We start from the raw sequence: 18,241 nt of genomic DNA, 5'->3' as shown, positions 1-18,241 counted from the left end.
TATCACACCCAACAAAATTAACACTAATTCCTTAATATCAGATCCTATTTTAAGAATTTGTTTTACCAATCATATATCATATACAAAAGCTACACTGAAAAGAATGATAGAATTTCTGTGTATGCCATTTCTTCCTAAAAACAAAATAAAATATTTCCCACTGAGTTTATAGGACTGATCTGTATAAAATAACTGACTTTTGGTAACATTTATTGCAAGGCCACTTTCCAAGTTTACAGTGGTTTGTAAATTTGGGTCTTACAGATAAGGGCTGGCTCCACACAGAATTGAGCAACAACTAATTAACACCTAATTCAGGTATGATCATCTCTGCTGGCAAAATTCATCTTTGTCACCTGTAAGTACTGATTGGAGATTGATCTCATGTGCCCTGCAATACTCTTAGTTGCATAGCTGTCTTTGTTGATTTGATTTCTGCCCAGGACAGAAATCACACTTTTTCATGATATATTGACCACACTACCCAGTTTTATGCTTTTCACATCTAATGAATTCTTGTAAAGCAACACTTTGAAACAGCACACCCGACCTCTGATTTTAATTCAGTCTTACATACTAAGGGTGTAGTGATCTCAAGGTACAGATGCATCGAATGGGTATCTGGAAAGAGATGTGGAAATCATTTAAGGCCATTCTCATTTTAGATCTAACAAAAGTGTAGCCAAGAGAAGCGAGAAGTCATTTAATCGCAACTGGCACTATTCTTATTGACTCATTTTATCTGTTAGTACCCATGTTTTAAATGTTTTTTTGTGAAATTAACATTATTTTTGTAAAAAATAGAATTGCATGGTCTAGTTTCATTATCTCCAATTAGGCAGTGCTACTTCATTATACACAGGCAAAGAGTACTTAAAATTTCCTCTCCCATTCAGTAAGAGATGCCCAACATGTCCTTTTGTTTTTCCATTCAGCAGTTTACTTGTAGTCCATTGCTGTTATTTTTGCTACCATTGAATAGGTGATGCATTTTTTTTATTACTGGAGACGTTTCTCTTTAGAAAAAGCCACACGCACCAACCGCCATCCCCCCTCCCCCGCCCCCCCCGTACCCCTTACTGGAGCCCAGGCACACGCCGGGCAGGTTCTCAGTTAAGCAACAACGGCTCATCTGTTTATTTTCAACGCAGCGGTCAGGAGGGGGAGGGCGGCCGTTGCCAAGGCAACCGACGCCCCGGGCAACAGCGAGTCGAGGCGGGAGGGGGCGTGGCCTCCGCGGCCCGGGCCGATAAGAGGCGGTGACTGCCATCCCATTCTCGAGCTGGGCTGGTCGGCGCGGTAGGGCGGAGGTGGGGCGGCCCGGTTTTTGCTCGCACTACTTGGGAAGGCCCGGCCCGTAGGCCGGCCGTACCCTCTGCCCAGACCCTGCCGAGGTGCCTCGCTCCGCGTCCAGACATGGAGGGCGGTCGCCGTGGCTCGCTGCTCACGGCGCTCCTGGTCGCCTGGGTCGCGGCGGCGGCAGCTGCGGAGGCGGAGGCCGGCCCGGAGCAGGCCGTGCTGCCGCAGGAGCGGAGCCTGGTGCGGCCCATGACAGCCTCCAACTGGACGCTGGTGTTGGAGGGCGAGTGGATGCTGAAATTGTGAGTGTGCCCGCCCGCCCCGCTCGCCACACGGCCTTCGCGGCTGCCGCCCTCTCCCACTACCGCAGTGCCTACTGGGCTAGACCTCGGGCCGGGACCCGCCCAGCCAGCGACCTGCAGAGCTGGGCCAGGCCCCCGACGCTGCGCATGCGCGCCCGGCCCTCCGCGTTGAGGGCTGCGGGTGTAGCGCATCCTCTCCTGCCTGACTAGTTACCTATTTTGAGAGGAAGTGTTTTAGGGATGGGGTGGATGAGCGGTTTACCAAGGGGAGGAAGGGGAACAGAGAAATCTGCAAGAAAGTCTCTAGCTTTTGATAAAAGTGTATGTAGAGGGGAAAGGGCTGTCATTCAGTGACGCTTCTGTACGGAACAAATAACGTAGCACTGACTAGGCAAGGTACTTGTTGAATGAATAATTGCAGCATGGTGAAGGGCAGACCAGTCTGTACAAAGTACCTCAGTCTTCATTTTGAAGACCCGATGTCCTTGTGAAAGATAAACGGAAAGGTGGGTGCCTTTGAAGCTTTAAAACAAGTTTGCAAATAAATGTTGATATTTGCTATAGTTTTTAGAGGTAGAGATTTCTGGGTAGGTATCATAACTTAATTGTGCTAGTGTCTTAAAGAAAAGGATATTAATAAATTGCCCCTTTTGAACAATAAAAGGTACATATTGGATAGTGCCTTGGCTTGAGGAGAGGTGGGAAAATGCAGTTTTGAGTTAGGAGCAGGGAAGATTTATTCATTATAGTTTAAAATTTAGGAAGGAAGTAACCATTCGAAAGACGGCTTGAAATAGGCAGTGGGCAGATGTCTCAATAGGCTAGAGAGACCATCGTGGGGGGCTTGTAAGGAAAATGGAGAATGGCTGAAGAAATAATCACCGAGACCACATCTCCTTAGCCTGTGGTTTTCAGATGATACACATACTTGATTGCTAACATCTCTTAACTAATTTTACGTTGAGGACACAGACTTTCACAGAATTGAAATTTTCCTTCATTTGTCTTAAGACTAAATTTTGATTCTTTGAAGTTAGATTGCAAACAGATTATTCTATAGACTGAAAACCTCAGGCCCAAAAGTTGTAAGTCACTTAGTAGATGACATTGTTCAAAGAACATAATGCACAATACTGTTTCAAACAAGTATTTACCTTTTGGTCACAAAGCAGGGGATATTTTAGACTTCAAAGTAAAATGCCTTTGGTATCATAATAAATCAATGAAATTATTAAAGAGCTCTGTAGACATGAAGCACTGATTAAAATTAACCAATTAACTACTTTGAATAGAGTTGAGGTCATTTTCTATTTAAGAGAGAAAATTTTAAAGTAAGCATGACAGGACTGTCATGTTTGTAATAATTGCAAGAGTTTTAGAGAGATTGTTTTATCAGCTAGTAGTACAGAAAGTTGTTTTTTAAGTAGGTGCTTGTACAATGGAGGTTTTCTAGATGTCAGTTTTCTGATTAAAACTGAGTTTGTGTATGTGCATGATGAAGGTCAAAGCAGAAAAGACTTGTTATGTTTAATGGCCTCAACTCCTTTATAGTTCCTTTTGGAGTAGCTATGTTCTTATTTTTCTTTTTTTAAGTAAAAACTAAGAACACTAAAGCTCAGGTAAGTGTAAGCCAAGTTAAGATTATAAACAAGCAACAGCCAACAACTCTTATGGCTATGTTGATGGTTCAAATTTTACCTCATAAGTGTACAAGCTGAGGTGTAGTAATCAATTGTTGTAAGCTTGCTATGTGTCCATTGTATGGAGTTATGTTTGGGCTCTGGTTCAGGATGATACTTGTAACCGAAAGTAAGCTGTGTAGACACTTGAGATCTTCTTAGAAGTTCTCTTTTCATCGAGTACACTTCAGAATAGGTTGATATGAATGAAGTGCAGCTAGAAAGGAAAGAACCATTACCTCCAAATTCCAGAAGCTAAGTGCTCGTCCTGAAAAAAATTGTGGCTGTTTGTGATATTCCTCATCCCTTTGACAAAATCCAACACTTAAAAAAAAATAAAATTTATATCTTCAGTACCACTATAAGCCTACTATAAATTTCTAGAAATTCTTTCAAACATCCAGTAAGTTATCAGATTTTTTTTTCTGGTGTCTATAAGAGAAAAACAAAATGTGTTAATACTTGCTCCCATGTTAGTACTTTGTTCAGATGAACTGGTCATAATAAATGGAGATTTTTAGGGATCCACAGGTGATGATATATTTAACTTCTCAAAAGAAGCAAGTTAGGAGGCTTTCTGATAATATTAAAATTTTAACATTACTTTGAATGACAGTTCTTGTTCATTTGTTTATATGCTACCTCTCCTCTTTTTCTTTTTGATCCCACTTCGTACAAAGTTCCTATAATACAATTCCTGGTTAGATTGGTATCAATAATTTATTTTGAACCAACACTTGCTTGGTTCCCATCATATCAGTGCTTGAGAATACTACTTTTGTTCTTTTGAAACACAAAAATATACAATATAATGCTGTTCTGGTGGCTTTTTTACCCCAAGTCTATAAGTAGATATCTACAAAGCTTAATTTTGACCCACATACTTTAAACTGATATCTAGAGGAAAAATATGTCTTTGGGTTAAAATATCTAAAATATTTATCTCTAAGGCATAGAAATCTTTATAAAGCAATACTTTTTCTGACTTTGTTCTTGGGATGATCATGTTTCAAAATTGAAACTAGTCATCTGGTGATGGAGAAAAGCCTCATGTATTTCCCTAGGATCTCTTGGTTTTAGTGTTGTTTTTCTAGTATCCTTCTTATACTTGGAGAGAACATCATTGCCTTAACTTGCCCATATCAAATAGTTATAATTTCTTGCAGTTTCATCGATAGTGGTGATTTATTGATTGAATGTATAAGAGATAGTCATTAAATGCTTGTTATGTGTCAGGTTCAGGGTTGGGGACTTGGGAGGATGAAGGTGAATAAATTACATTTCTTGATCTCAAGGGACTGGCATGTCTGCTGGGCTGTGAAGGAAATAAGTAGCATAGGTAGCATTTGTTTATTTAGCAAATGTTTGTTGAATGCTTCCTCTCTCTTGAGCATTCCTCAGTGGTTCTCACCAGGGTACTATTACCATTTTGAGTTGGACAGTTCTTTGATATGTGGGGATGGCTCACACATTGCAGAACCTTTGGCATCCCTGGCCCCTGCCCATAACATTCTAGTAGTCATGTGACATCAAAAATATTTAAACCTCCATCCCCTATACACACTTCCAAATGCCTCTGACTGGAAACCACTGCCTTAGGTACTGTTATGGGTAATTTAAAAGCATGCAAAAGAGGAGCTTATAGGCTAACATAGAAGTATTTGATTTCACATTGTTTCCACAAAGGGTAATCATCCACATCTTCTCCATCGTCATCATCATCACAGTAAATAGTTACATTGCTAACATCAGTGTAAGCAATTCAGAATGCCCTCTTTCAGAATTTGAGCATCCCAGAAATCTGGTGCAGGATCATTATTCTCATTCTCATTAACTAAAGGAGACGAAAACTTGGGAGGTTAAAGCTTTAACCCATATCCTTAGTAAGTGGTGGGCAAGGCCAGAACTAGAATGCTGGCCTGAGCTTTGCAATCCCCAGTGCAAGCTGAGGAGAGTAGTTGTATAGTGGGGGAGCCTGGAGGAAGGCACAGAGCCTGGCTGACTCATGCTTATGCTTTCAGCTGGCCTGCACCCTGACCCATATAAGAGGAGGCCTTTTCCCTGTGGGATTCAGAGGTCCACCCATGACTTAGCATCTCTGTAATTTCTGCAAACTAAGAACATCGCTTTGAGTTCATTCCTGACACTCCTTACCATTCATACAGGTGCCCTGCCTTCTCTGTACCCAAACCACCCAGGAAAATTCTTTCTTATTTGTATCTAGCATGACCTTATCACAACTTATAATCAATTTATATGTTTTTGTACTTGGTTTTTGTCTTACTCCTCCTCTAGATGATAAGCTTTTAAGTAGAGGAACAAAGTTCTTCCTCCTCCTGTTTACAGAACCTTAATAACTGTCAAGTTCTAGGTGTTCAATAAATACTTTCTGACTCAGTGAATGAATGAATAATAGACTTTAATTGTTCTTTAATAACGAGCTAGTATATCACTGAAGGAAACAGCTGTATATATTTTCTTAGGTACTAAGGATAATCACTATCACCTCCCCTTTGTTCATTGATGTAATAAATAGTTACTGTGACCTAGAATGTGCCAGGCTCTGTTCTAGGTACAAGCAATGCACCAGTCACTGCCTTCATGGAGTGTTCATTCTAGTGAAATTTCTCTAGCAGGTGTCATGGTAGATCCTAAATGACTATCTTTTAGATACAAAAGAATACTAATAGTTTAAAAAGTTGCAACAGCAGTGGACCAGTTCCCACTTCTGAGACTCAGGGCTGCTTTATCTCCGTCACCAAAAGAACACACTAGGTTAATGGATGACCTTGGTACATTCCAGCACAATAAACTCTGATTAAATCTTAGCAATAATGGCATTAACAGTGCCACAGACCAGTGGGTAACAGCGACAAAGAAAATGGAGTATCTAAAATTACCTCAGTGGCATTTGTATATTTTGAGGGTCAGTTTCACCAAAATCTCTATTTATATAATAGTCTGTCTAGAGATTAGGGACTAGGATTTTTTAAAATGATGAAATTTGCATGATTTAATCATTACTGATATAGCAAATATGTTGTATGCAGAAACAGTTGTATGCAGAAACTGTTCTAGGGAAACAAAGCAAAGAGGATCAGAAGTTAATTAAACTGTACCTCAAACTTTCTTCCTTTCTTTTGGTAATGTCTTTCTTATTCCTACTGTCTGTCTCTCTGTCTTTCTCTGTTGGATCTTATTTTCCTTGGACATTTTTATCACACAAATACCTCCATCTGTGTTCCTGCTCTGTGTGGTCTGAGGTGACTGTCAGCAAGTCTCTCTGAATCTGCCTTGTTGCCTTACAACAGTGAGGCCATAAGGTTCAGATGAGCTAACGCATCATAAAAATGTCTCTGAAACCAGGCGTATATTACAAATGTCATTTACATTAATGATTTTCTTAATATGTGCCTGCTTTACATGTGTCATCTAATCTTTCAATAACCTTCTAAGGTAGCTGCTGTTATTATCCCATTTTATAGTTGAGAAAGCTGAGGCATGGAGGGATTATTAACTTGCTCAAAGACACATGGTTAATTTGTAATTGGTCTCTCTGATGCCTCTGGCAGAACTCTTATCCAATATATTGAAATGCCTGTTGAATGTACTTAATAATAAAATGTTCCTTTTTTCCCTAGAGTTTACCAACTGCTTGCCCCAGTCTCATCTGCCATTTGGATATTTAGAAAATATGTAGAAAACAACTATTTTCTCAGATGAAGAATATAATTTTCTTTAAAGTTTGTTCACTTATGTATTCTGCAAACAGTTATTGAGCACTTACTGTATACCAGGATGTACTTTGCCTTGGAAGTGTAGGTATACAGTGTTTATAGAAAAATCCACATTCAAAGATGTCATGTCAGCAGATTGTTCTTGGACCATGTTCTCTGGTCCATGTCTCCTGGACCTCAGGGATTGGACAGTGAGCTATAATGGGAAGATTAATGACCTTTTAGAATGATCTTGGAATTGGCTATACTAGTCTTTTTTTTTTTTTTTTTTTTTTTTGCGGCACGCGGGCCTCTCACTGTTGTGGCCTCTCCCATTGCGGAGCACAGGCTCCGGACGTGCAGGCTCAGCGGCCATGGCTCACGGGCCCAGCCGCTCCATGGCATGTGGGATCTTCCCGGACCGGGGCATGAACCTGTGTCCCCTGCATCGGCAGGCAGACTCTCAACCACTGCACCACCAGGGAACCCCTATACTAGTCTTTTTTAAAGATAGAGCTAGAGAGGGCCAGCCTTCTACCTCTTCTCTTTGCTTCCATCATATTCTTCCCTGATCCATTATCCACAGAACTGCTGGGTGCATTTTACAAAAGGTGAATCTGATCAGAATTCTCTTACCTCTTTAGGGCTAACCATGGAGCTTCAAACAGAGTGCTAACTCTTTATACAACTTTAGTTAAATGCTCAGTACTCTGCACCTTCACACACATTGTTCTCTCTGCTTAGATTAGAACATTCCTTGATCCCTCTCTGACTGTTACTCCTCCTTTAGATCTTAGCACAGTTGCTTCTTTCTCTTTGGGCCCTTCTGAGATCACCCAGCGCCTGAGTGTCTCTATACCATCTTTTCTATACTCACATTTGCCACCTGGTTTGTAATTACCTCTTTGGACTGTATACTCCCTAAGGAGAGGAGGCACATCTGTCTTGTTCACAGCTATAGCCTCAGCTTCTTGGTTGGTGCTCAGTTCATGTTTATTGAATGAAAAAAATTAATGTAAAAAGCAGAGTTCTGATTGAAGACACAGGTTCTTCTAATTCTTAAGTGTCAGGTAGAGTTGGTTTAGCCTATAGCTTCTGCTTTCTTTCTCGAAATGGTTCAGAACTGCCACAGATCTTTGGAAATGACACACATTCTTGAGGACCCACTAGCAGATCTTGTGGTCTTTGCTCATCAGATTTGTAGCTTTGATGGATTTGAAACTGGTTTGGCTAGTTTAGGAGCACCCTTATGAAAATTGTTCTCCTTTAGTAGCACTTTCAAAACAGTGTTCACCCTCAAATATCAAAAACTATCTGGAAAGTGATAAAATTTGGGTTGATTGTAGCAATAACATTGAAATAAAATACTTTAAGTATTATAGTAATTTGTGAAAAATCTTAAAACTTTGGCTAATTTTTTCCCAGGGGATTGATATTCCTCCTGGAATATATATATAAATATTATATACTTATAATATATAAATAATATTATAATATAATATGTATTTATAATATATAAATAATATAATATATAAATATAAATATTATATATTCATAATATTTATATTAAATTCTAGGAGGGAAATGTGCTTCTGTTTTTCTTTGTCTAATGACTTTGGGAAAACTTGCTTTTGTGTCTCCCTTTAGTTAAGAATTTATTTTGTCAATTTAAATACTCTATTTCTCTATTTTATTTTACAGATATTTTTCATGTATGTATATTGATTAGCTATTATTCTTTTATAGTTATGCCCCTTGGTGTCCATCCTGTCAGCAGACTGATTCAGAATGGGAGACTTTTGCAAAGAATGGTGAAATACTTCAGATCAGTGTGGGGAAGGTAGATGTCATTCAAGAACCAGGTACTGTAAATGTTGAACATTAAATGCAAAAGTTAGTTGCTTTTAATTTTAATTTTTTCAAGCATTCAGAAAAGTTGGAAGACCAGAATATTGATTACCCATGAACTGACCACCTAAAATCAAGATAATATTTTAGCATATCTGCCATCTGTCTGTGTTTGTATTTACACATACATATGTATATATATTTATATTTTTATTTTTTTTTTGCTAAGTCATTTGAAAATAAGTTGCAGACATCATGAGACTTCACTCTTCAATACTTCAGCATATTAAAATCTCCCTAATTATTTCCCACATGACTTTTTATAGTTTTTTAAACCAGGATCCAATCATGGTTCACCAATTACATTTGGTTGTTATGTGTTCTTAGTCTCTGTCAATCTAGAATAGTCCTCCATTCTTTCTATGCCATTGATATTCTGAAGAGAACAGGCCAAGGATTTGCCTAGATGTTTCCTTATGGTGACATTTAACTTGTTCTTATATTTTCTGTAAACTTGAACTTCAGTGTAAATGCATAATTTGGATTAGACATTTATGGAAAGGTGATGCTGTGACTTTATATTGTATCCCGTCGTAAGACATGTACTGTCACTATTAGTGATGTTGAATTTGAGCATTTGGTTAAGGTGATGACACTAAACATCTCAGTTGTAAAGAAAAGACCCCACTTTGTAGCTGGAAAGTAATCTGTGGGGTGATACTTTAGGCTTTTAAGATCTGTAATGATCTTACCTGAATCAAATATTTTATTAAGAGCTACAGAATGGTAAATTTCTAATTCTGTCACCATCTACATTTATTAGTTGTTAATGATATAATTTTTCAAAAGAGGGAGATAAAGGAGACTTTAATTCTGAAAAGATACACACAGTAAATTTGTATTTATAGTTTAAAAATAACTTTATGTAACTTTGTGTATTATATATAAATTGAGAAAAGTTGGGTTTTTATGATTTAAAATCTCAAATTTGACTATTTTAAAACTTTATAAGTAATTGTTTTCCTGTCTATATTTAATTTCTACCTATTGCATCCTTTCACAAGGGGGAAAAAGATGGTAGGTGTGGAAATGTAGCTATTCCTTCTCTGTAATAACTGAGTTCAATAAACACAAAATAATGAATTACCAGTTACTGGGACAACAAAATGAATGGTGTCCGTTAAGATCTATGTGTTGACAAACCCATGGAGAGAGATTTCTGCTACAAGCCATGAGTCCTCAAGCCTCAATCTTTTTAAGCATTTAAAACAAAACCACTTCTGCCTCTCTGCTATTTAGAGATGGACAGTTATAGTTATTAGTTCATGATTTGGGCTATTAGTTTTCCTGCTTGGAGGTCAAATCATTGCAATGACATATCTGTGGTAAACTTGTTTTTGTGTTTTTAATAGTTTGAGTCCTTGTTAATTTGTGGGCACCAGACACATTTTATGATGAGTTTCTTAGACATGCAGCCGGCCTATTCCCATTTCAGCCTTTTGGCATACCTGCTGTGAATTCACAGCATGATTTGAATTAAACGAATTAAACAGTTAGCTTTGTGATGGATTCACAGATCTAAAGTCTAACTGAATACTGTCTTTCCTCCTAAAATGTAAACTTATAAACTGTTTTTCCATTGTGAATGGATGAAATGCTTTTTCGATAATGAAGTAAGAGAAATTGATTATGACAAAATATATTAAAAGCAAATTTATCATTGACTCATAGTATTTATATAAGTGTAAAACCTCTTCAAAGAAGAAGAAAAAAAGTCTTTGGTCTGATGTCCTATGAAACGAGTGAAGAAACAAAGTTCAAAAAACAAAATGTGGTTGTTTTGTGTCTTAGTATTTTTAAAGTAGAGGCTCTAGAACTCTTCTAAATGATAACAACTGAAAACCTGTAACTGATAAGTAAAAATTAGGAGCCAGAATTCTACACACGTGACTGAGTGGCCTAGAGAATATTTCACTTTAGATTATTTTATGTTTATTAAACTATTTTATGTTTATAATTTTACTTTAAATTACAAACCTAATGCTTTCAAATAATATTTTAATAGCATTTAGAAATAATATGTTTATGCAACCAATTTTTGAGTTGATACCATGCACCAGACCCTGTTCTGGATAGCAGTGATACAGACGAATGATGCAGGTAAATAATGGTGCAGGTGAATAAGGAAGAAAAGACCTGGCTCCTCATTGAACTTACATTCTAGTGAAGGGGATAAACAATCACAAAAGAAAACTGGGAAATAATGTCTGGTGGTAGTAAGGGCTATGATGAAAAAGAAAGCAGGGTAAAAATGTAGAAAATGGTGGGAGCCACTATTTTAATAGGATGTCCAGGGAAGGGCTGTTTGACTGTAGGTCTTGACAAATTAAGGAAATGAATTTCAACAAGGTTTAGGGGAGGAGCATTCCAGGCAGAGCAAACAGCATGTGCAGGTAGGAGTAATTGGCTTATTTGAGAAACAATATGGTAGCCAGTGGGGTCCTTGAGACAAATGGGACTGGAGAAGGAGCTAGGGACCAGACCATTTAGGCTGTTGTTGGCCATGGCAAGGAGTTTAGGTTTTATACCAAGTATGATAGAAAGGAAGCTACTGGAAGGTTTTGAGCACGGGAGTGACATGATTTGATTCATGTTTTATAAGTATTCATTTGGCTATGTGAAAAATTGTCTGTAGGAGGTCGGAAGTGTAAGCAAGAAGAGAAGTTCAGAGGTTAATGCAATAGCCCAGAGTGGAGAGGATGGTGGCTTGCACTAGTAGCAGCAGTGGTAAGTGACTGGATTGGAGATACGGCATTTGGGTGGAATATCCTAAAGGATTTCCCAGTAGATTGGTTGTAGCACTTGGTGAGAGGAAAGAAGATGGAGGAGACTGAAGGAGGATCAGGTTTGGGACAGGGTTTAATTTGGAGATGTTTCATAGAAATCCAAATAGAGGTGAGCTAGAGATAGACATTTAAGGATCATCAGTGTAGATGGTATTTGAAGCAAAGGGACGAATTGAGATTACCTAGGGAGTGTGTGCAGAGAAGTGTTCTGTGGATTGAGAACTGGGGCATTACAACATTTAGAAGAAAAGAAGTTCCAGCAGCAGAAAAGGAGAAGCCAGTGAAGCAGGAAGGAGATGGAGAAGTATGGGGTCCTGAAAGCTGAATGAAGAGAACATGCCTTATGTGGCAAACCTCTGGGGCAGCTTGTCCCTATTCTTGGAAGCTATTTAAGTATTTACTTCATTTTTACAAAATCTTACCTCCTGAATGAGTGGGAAGCCGTCAAAATGATATTATTTTCCCCAGGGCTGAGCTCTTTACTAGATATTTCTGTATACAGATTGATATTTGGGTACAGATCTGCATTACTGTATCTTTCATCAGGGCTGCTGTGCACAGGAGTGCTAGTTAGGGATAATTTCATTTCTTTTTTAAAAAGAAGGGAAAGCAAGAATTTTTGAGGTGTTAATGCATACTCTTCAGTTATGCCTGTAACTCTTCCATTGGTATATCTAATAAGAGATTTTTTAGGTATTTGAAATAGAAAATAAGATTTCAGGATTATAAAGACACTGCATTTTTACAGCTGAGATGTAGAAGTCAAGGAGAGCACAGGCCTTAGATTAGATTGCATTATATTGCCTGTTTAATACTGCATAGGCCAGATGATGTTTCAGTTGAGTTGACTTTGGAAAATTAAATTTAATGAGTATATACTTGAACCTTCTGTTCCATGCGGATGAGCTTAGTTGTCCAGGACAGGAAAAGAGCAGCTGCTCAGAACACCCATGGCTGTTGCACTAGATGAGAGGTAAACCAGACCCTTACCATGGTCAAGAATAAGTGCTGTCTTTAAAGCCACTAATTTATCATAGAAGACAATTTAGTTTACTGTACTTTAGTTAGTGTTGAAATTTTAATTTTATAATTGTAAAACTTAGTCTTTTGTATTCTATTTTTACTGACAACTTTATTTCAATTTCAAAGGTAAGATTAGTTTTACTTTTTTTTTTAAATTGTTTTCCTTCTACTTCTCTCTTTGGTGATAATAACTAACTGTGGAATATTACGCAGCCATAAAAAGGAATGAAATTGGGTCATTTGTAGAGACGTGGATGTACCTAGAGAGTGTTATACAGAGTGAAGTAAGTCAGAAAGAGAAAAGCGAGTATCGTATAGTAACTCATACATGTGGAATCTAGAAAAATGGTATAGATGATCTTATTTGCAAGGCAGAAATAGAGACACAGACGTAGAGAACAAATGTATGGATACCAAGGGGGAAAGGGGTGGGGAGGGAGGAATTGGGAGACTGGGATTGACACATATGTGTTATTGATACTATGTATAAAATAGACAACTGCTGGGAACGTACTGTAAAGCACAGGGAACTCTGCCTAATGCCTGGTGGTAACCTAAATGGGAGGGAAATATGAAAGGGAGGGGATATCTGTATGTGTATGGCTGATTCATTTTGTTCTGCAATGTAGGCTAACACAACATTGTAAAGCAACCATACTCTAATAAAAATTAATAAAAAAAACTAACATTTAGTAGCATTTACTTCAGCCTGTAATTGTGTTAAGCACTTACATACATTTTAGCTTCATTACAATCCTAGGAAGAACAAACTATTTATATATTATTACTCATAAAACTGAGGCTCAGAGAGGTTAAGTAACATGCCTAAAATAACACAGCTAATAAATGATAGAACAAAAGCTAGTAGCTGTCCCCATTTTCTTAATATTAAATTTAAATAATTTCTGTTGTGCTTTTGCATATGAAATTAGTTCCCTGCCATAAATTTTATTTCTCTAATCTTTAATTCTTCTTTTTCTTTTGCTATATGTGTTTAAGATAAGCTTGCTAATAAGAAATTAAAATTTTTTCTGCATTTTGGATTAATGTCATTTTATGCTGCAGTGCAATCTTCATTTTAAAGTGGAAGTTACCCTTAAAGTATAAAAGGTACCGTAGAAATTTTGGGATGTCTCCTTAAGTATTTGAGGTGTGCTTGTTTCTTCCATACTTTCTGAAGTTTGTGTCAGTGAACCATTATGCAAACCTTGAAATGAGCTGCTGCCCTGTTATAATTCTTTAAGATCTGTACTTGTTTTTAAATCATAAAGCCACAACCTCACATGGTGCTTCTGTGTTCCAAGGTGGTCATGGTTTAACTTTTCAGGTGATGAAGGTCTCCCTTAACATTTCATAGTATCAGTATTAAAAATTAGAAGACATTCATATCAAAAACTATAAATTTCTTATACCCTTTAATGTAGCCATTTGGGGAACAAGTGTGCTGTTGTACCGTCTAGCCTGAATGAGAAAGATGCAGAAATCTCAGAGACCATCCATCACTGTGTTTCTTTTTTATTTTCGCATTGATTTTCATGGGTGCATTTATTTATAAAATTTTAAGTTATGTTATCCAAAATAAGGCATAATTTCCAAAGCACTTAAGACTAAACTAGTGTTTGTTACATCCTCTTATTTTATTCTAACTTTGAATCAGAGATTTAAATAAAGAAATTAATAACATTTATTAAGTACTTATATGTCAGACCCTGTTTTCTATGTGCTATATAAATATAAAATCACTTAATACTACAATACTGCAAGATAGAAATTGTGATGCCCATTTATAATAAGAAAACTGAAGCCCAGAGAGTTTAAATTAACTGTCTCATATTAAAAACTATTAAGAGGCAGAAGTGGAGTTTAACCCCAGGTAAGCTGGCTCATGAATCTGGAAATTCATATTGTATAATTTAATGTGTTTTATGAACTATTTTTTTTATACAGCAGGTTTTTATTAGTTATCTATTTTATACATATTAGTGTATATATGTCAATCCTGATCTCCCAATTCATCCCACCACCACCCCCGCCCCGCAGTTTCCCTCTTTGGTGTCCATACATTTGTTCTCTACATCTGTGTCTCTATTTCTGCCTTGCAAATGGTTCATCTGTACCATTTTTCTAGATTCCACATATATGCGTTAATATATGATATTTTTCTCTTTCTGACTTACTTCTCTCTGTATGACAGTCTCTAGGTCCATCCATGTCTCTACAAATGACCCATTTTGTTCCTTTTTATAGCTGAGTAATATTCCATTGTATATATGTACCACATCTTCTTTGTCCATTCATCTGTCAATGGGCATTTAGGTTGCTTCCATGACCTAGCTATTGTAAATAGTGCTGCAGTGAACACTGGGGTACATGTGTCTTTTTGAATTATGGTTTTCTCTGTGTATATGCCCAGTAGTGAGATTGCTGGGTCATATGGTAATTCTATTTTTCGTTTTTTAAGGAACCTCCATACTGTTCTCCATAGTGGCTGTATCAATTTACATTCCCACCAACAGTGCAAGAGGGTTCCCTTCTCTCCACATCCTCTCCAGCATTTGTTGTTTGTAGATTTTCTGATGATGCCCATTCTAACTGGTGTGAGGTGTTACCTCATTGTAGTTTTGATTTGCATTTCTCTAATAATTAATGATGTTGAGCAGCTTTTCATGTGCCTCTTGGCCATCTGTATGTCTTCTTTGGAGAAATGCCTATTTAGGTCTCCTGCCCATTTTTGGATTGGGTTGTTTGTTTTTTTAATATTGAGCTGCATGAGCTGCTTGTATGTTTTGGAGATTAATCCTTTGTCCGTTGACTCGTTTGCAAATATTTTCTCCCATTCTGAGGGTTGTCTTTTCGTTTTATGAACTACTTTTAAGATTTTGTATAAGTTAATGTTTTATAAACTACTTTTAAGATTTATTTTTGGGCTTCCCTGGTGGCACAGTGGTTGAGAGTCCACCTGCCGATGCAGGGGACATGGGTTCGTGCCCCGGTCTGGGAGGGTTCGTGCCCCGGGTTCGTGCCCCGGTCTGGGAGGATCCCACATGCTGCGGAGCGGTTAGGCCCGTGAGCCATGGCCACTGAGCCTGCGCGTCCAGAGCGTGTGCTCCTCAACGGGAGAGGCCACAACAGTGAGAGGCCCGCGTACCACAAAAAAAAAAAAAAAAAAAAAGATGTATTTATTTTTTATTTATTGCCATGGCCAATGATGACCAAGATCACATGAAGGATTTTAAGGAACAAGTTAAAAATACTGCTTTCAGTGATACCTAACATATATTAGAAATCCTATTTATTCTGATAAAAATAAAATCTAAATAGAAACTTGAGGTAGCGATGGGATGCTGTTTGTTCATTCTACTTTAAAAGGCCATATAAACAAAGCATAATTCCTTAATACTGTAACTCCTTAGATAAAATTTTTGAATGGTCATAAGAATCTCTAGCTAGGAGAGAAATGAGGTGAAACTGTTTGCAGTAATTATTTTAAGCTTAAAGCATATAATAGTTTAGGATTACCAATGCTTTTTCCCCTAGTAATTTAGCATTGGAAATTTATTAAAAAATACCCTTGTTCCCCTGCTGGGCTGTATTTCCAAACAATGTTAGAGGTGAACATGCTTGTTAAATCCTCAGTGGACTTCTCAGGTCACATGTGTTTTTGCAACTGCCAGTACAACCTTTTTTTTTCCCCCCCAGATGTACAATGATAAGTGTATGTAGTAAATGTTTCTTTTTGTAAATTGATTTTTATTACCTTCAGAATACTATCTTTTCTTTTAAGTGCCATAGGGATGTTTTAGAGTCTACTTGGTTTGATATCAGAAAAAAAAAAGTAATTGTTTTTTGGGAAGACTCATCATTAATTAATAATTATTATACTGAATATAGGTTTAACTTATAGAATGGGTATAAGCAAATTTCCCGTGTTATTAAAAGTAAAGCTTCAGTGTTTCAAATTGCAGGTGAGACAGGAGAGATGTAAAATTTGAGCCACTTTATTTGAATAGCTATTTGATTTTGTCCAGATTGTTCTTCAATGGGAAAAGCAGAAGTTTTGAGAAAGGTGAAAATAATGTCTCATTTTTCCATGCTGGCCAGAGATAGCCTTCAGCTTTGCTTCTCTTTGCCAGAACCAGGCTTACTCACTTTTGGTGCCCACATAAACATTATTTATTTGTAAACATTTAAAGAGCATTATGCTCATTACTCCTATATCATTCAGGTTTTTGTTGCATGCCCCTTAATATCATCAATCTCTGTTTGTAGTCATGGTTGTGATTATTTTGATTAAGTTTTTCCCTCTGCCACTAGACTGTACGCATTTTTTGTTTATCTATATCTTGAATAGTTATCACAGTGCCCAGAACAAAGAAGGTGCTTAGTAAATATTTGCTGAGTGACTAAGGGTTTTCTTTATCTTTGTCTTCACGGTGTACCTGGCATAACAATTGATATGTAGTTAGTGTTTAGTAAAGGTTTGCCAAGACAAATTGAAAAAAATCTATTTAATGTATATAGAATCCCTTGACAGTACTTGCAAATATTATAAATGTGCAAAGATTATACATAACTTATTTTGTATTCCTTATTATTTTTTAAATGTATGACTGATGTAATAATACCTATTATTATTTATTGAGTCCTTTACTATGTGCTACACACTTGATATAATGATCCAATATAACTTCAGAACAATTCAGTTAGGCTTTTATATCCCCATTTTATAGATGAGGTAGCCAAGACTCAGAAACGTTAAGTAATTTATCTAAGGACACAAAGCTAGTAAATGGAGAATTTAGTTGTTTAACCCAGATTGCATGTCTCTAAAACCTATCCTTTCAGCCACCATATAATTCTAAGTATTACACAAGCCAGAAAACTCTAGTTTAACACATCAAAGATAAGCAAGTTGTATGTCATGACTAGAAAGTATTAGGTAAATAAAAATGGGTAAAAATTTATTTTAAAAAAATAGTAAATGTGATTCAGTAATGGGAAAGATTTTGCTAATGTGGTTGTAAGAACAAGCTCAAGGCTGTTTGTTCTTGCACCTTAAGTTAGATGCTTGGTTTAGTCTGAGTTTGACTTGTAACTTTTTTTGTCTATGCTTCTTGTAGGTTTGAGTGGCCGCTTCTTTGTCACTACCCTCCCAGCATTTTTTCAGTAAGTTCAAATAATTTTCTGGTTTTACAAAGATTAGAAATCAGTAGATGTGTACCAGTATTCTAAGTTGTTTTCCATAACCGTCACTCATGCAGCTTAGCATTTGAAGGGAGAAAGACTGGTCTGCACTGAATGATAGTGATTAGAAGAGAGGAATGCTCAGGGTGCTACAGAGAAAGGAACCTAATTTCAGGTAGCAAATAGGTGAGGAGGTCAAAGAAGATTTTTCTGATGATGTAAAAGATGGGATGATTCTTAATAGATAGGAAGGAATAGGTTAAGCAGGCAAGGTAGAGAAGGCCTTTCCAGATAGAGGATGTATCATGGAAAAGCCCAGGAGAAAAGGAGATAACCTTCAGAGA

The 18,241-nt window shown here is 37.2% G+C and overlaps 1 protein-coding gene across 1 annotated transcript in view; it reads left to right on the top strand.

Moving 5' to 3' along the window:
* The first annotated feature begins 1,268 nt into the window (after positions 1 to 1,268).
* Positions 1,269 to 18,241, top strand: part of TMX4 (thioredoxin related transmembrane protein 4) — a 42,955-nt gene continuing 25,982 nt past the window's right edge. Inside the window, exons 1-3 of the mRNA XM_060123315.1 lie at positions 1,269 to 1,601; positions 8,743 to 8,858; positions 17,834 to 17,879. Of these exons, the coding sequence (XP_059979298.1) occupies positions 1,417 to 1,601; positions 8,743 to 8,858; positions 17,834 to 17,879 (347 nt within the window). The 5' untranslated portion in view covers positions 1,269 to 1,416. The remainder of the gene's footprint in view (positions 1,602 to 8,742; positions 8,859 to 17,833; positions 17,880 to 18,241) is intronic.

Source organism: Lagenorhynchus albirostris, chromosome 15 (assembly GCF_949774975.1).
Source record: "Lagenorhynchus albirostris chromosome 15, mLagAlb1.1, whole genome shotgun sequence".
Taxonomy (NCBI): Eukaryota; Metazoa; Chordata; class Mammalia; order Artiodactyla; family Delphinidae; genus Lagenorhynchus; species Lagenorhynchus albirostris.
The sequence above is the reverse complement of the archived record's forward strand: the minus strand, read 5'-3'. Positions and strand labels throughout refer to the sequence as shown.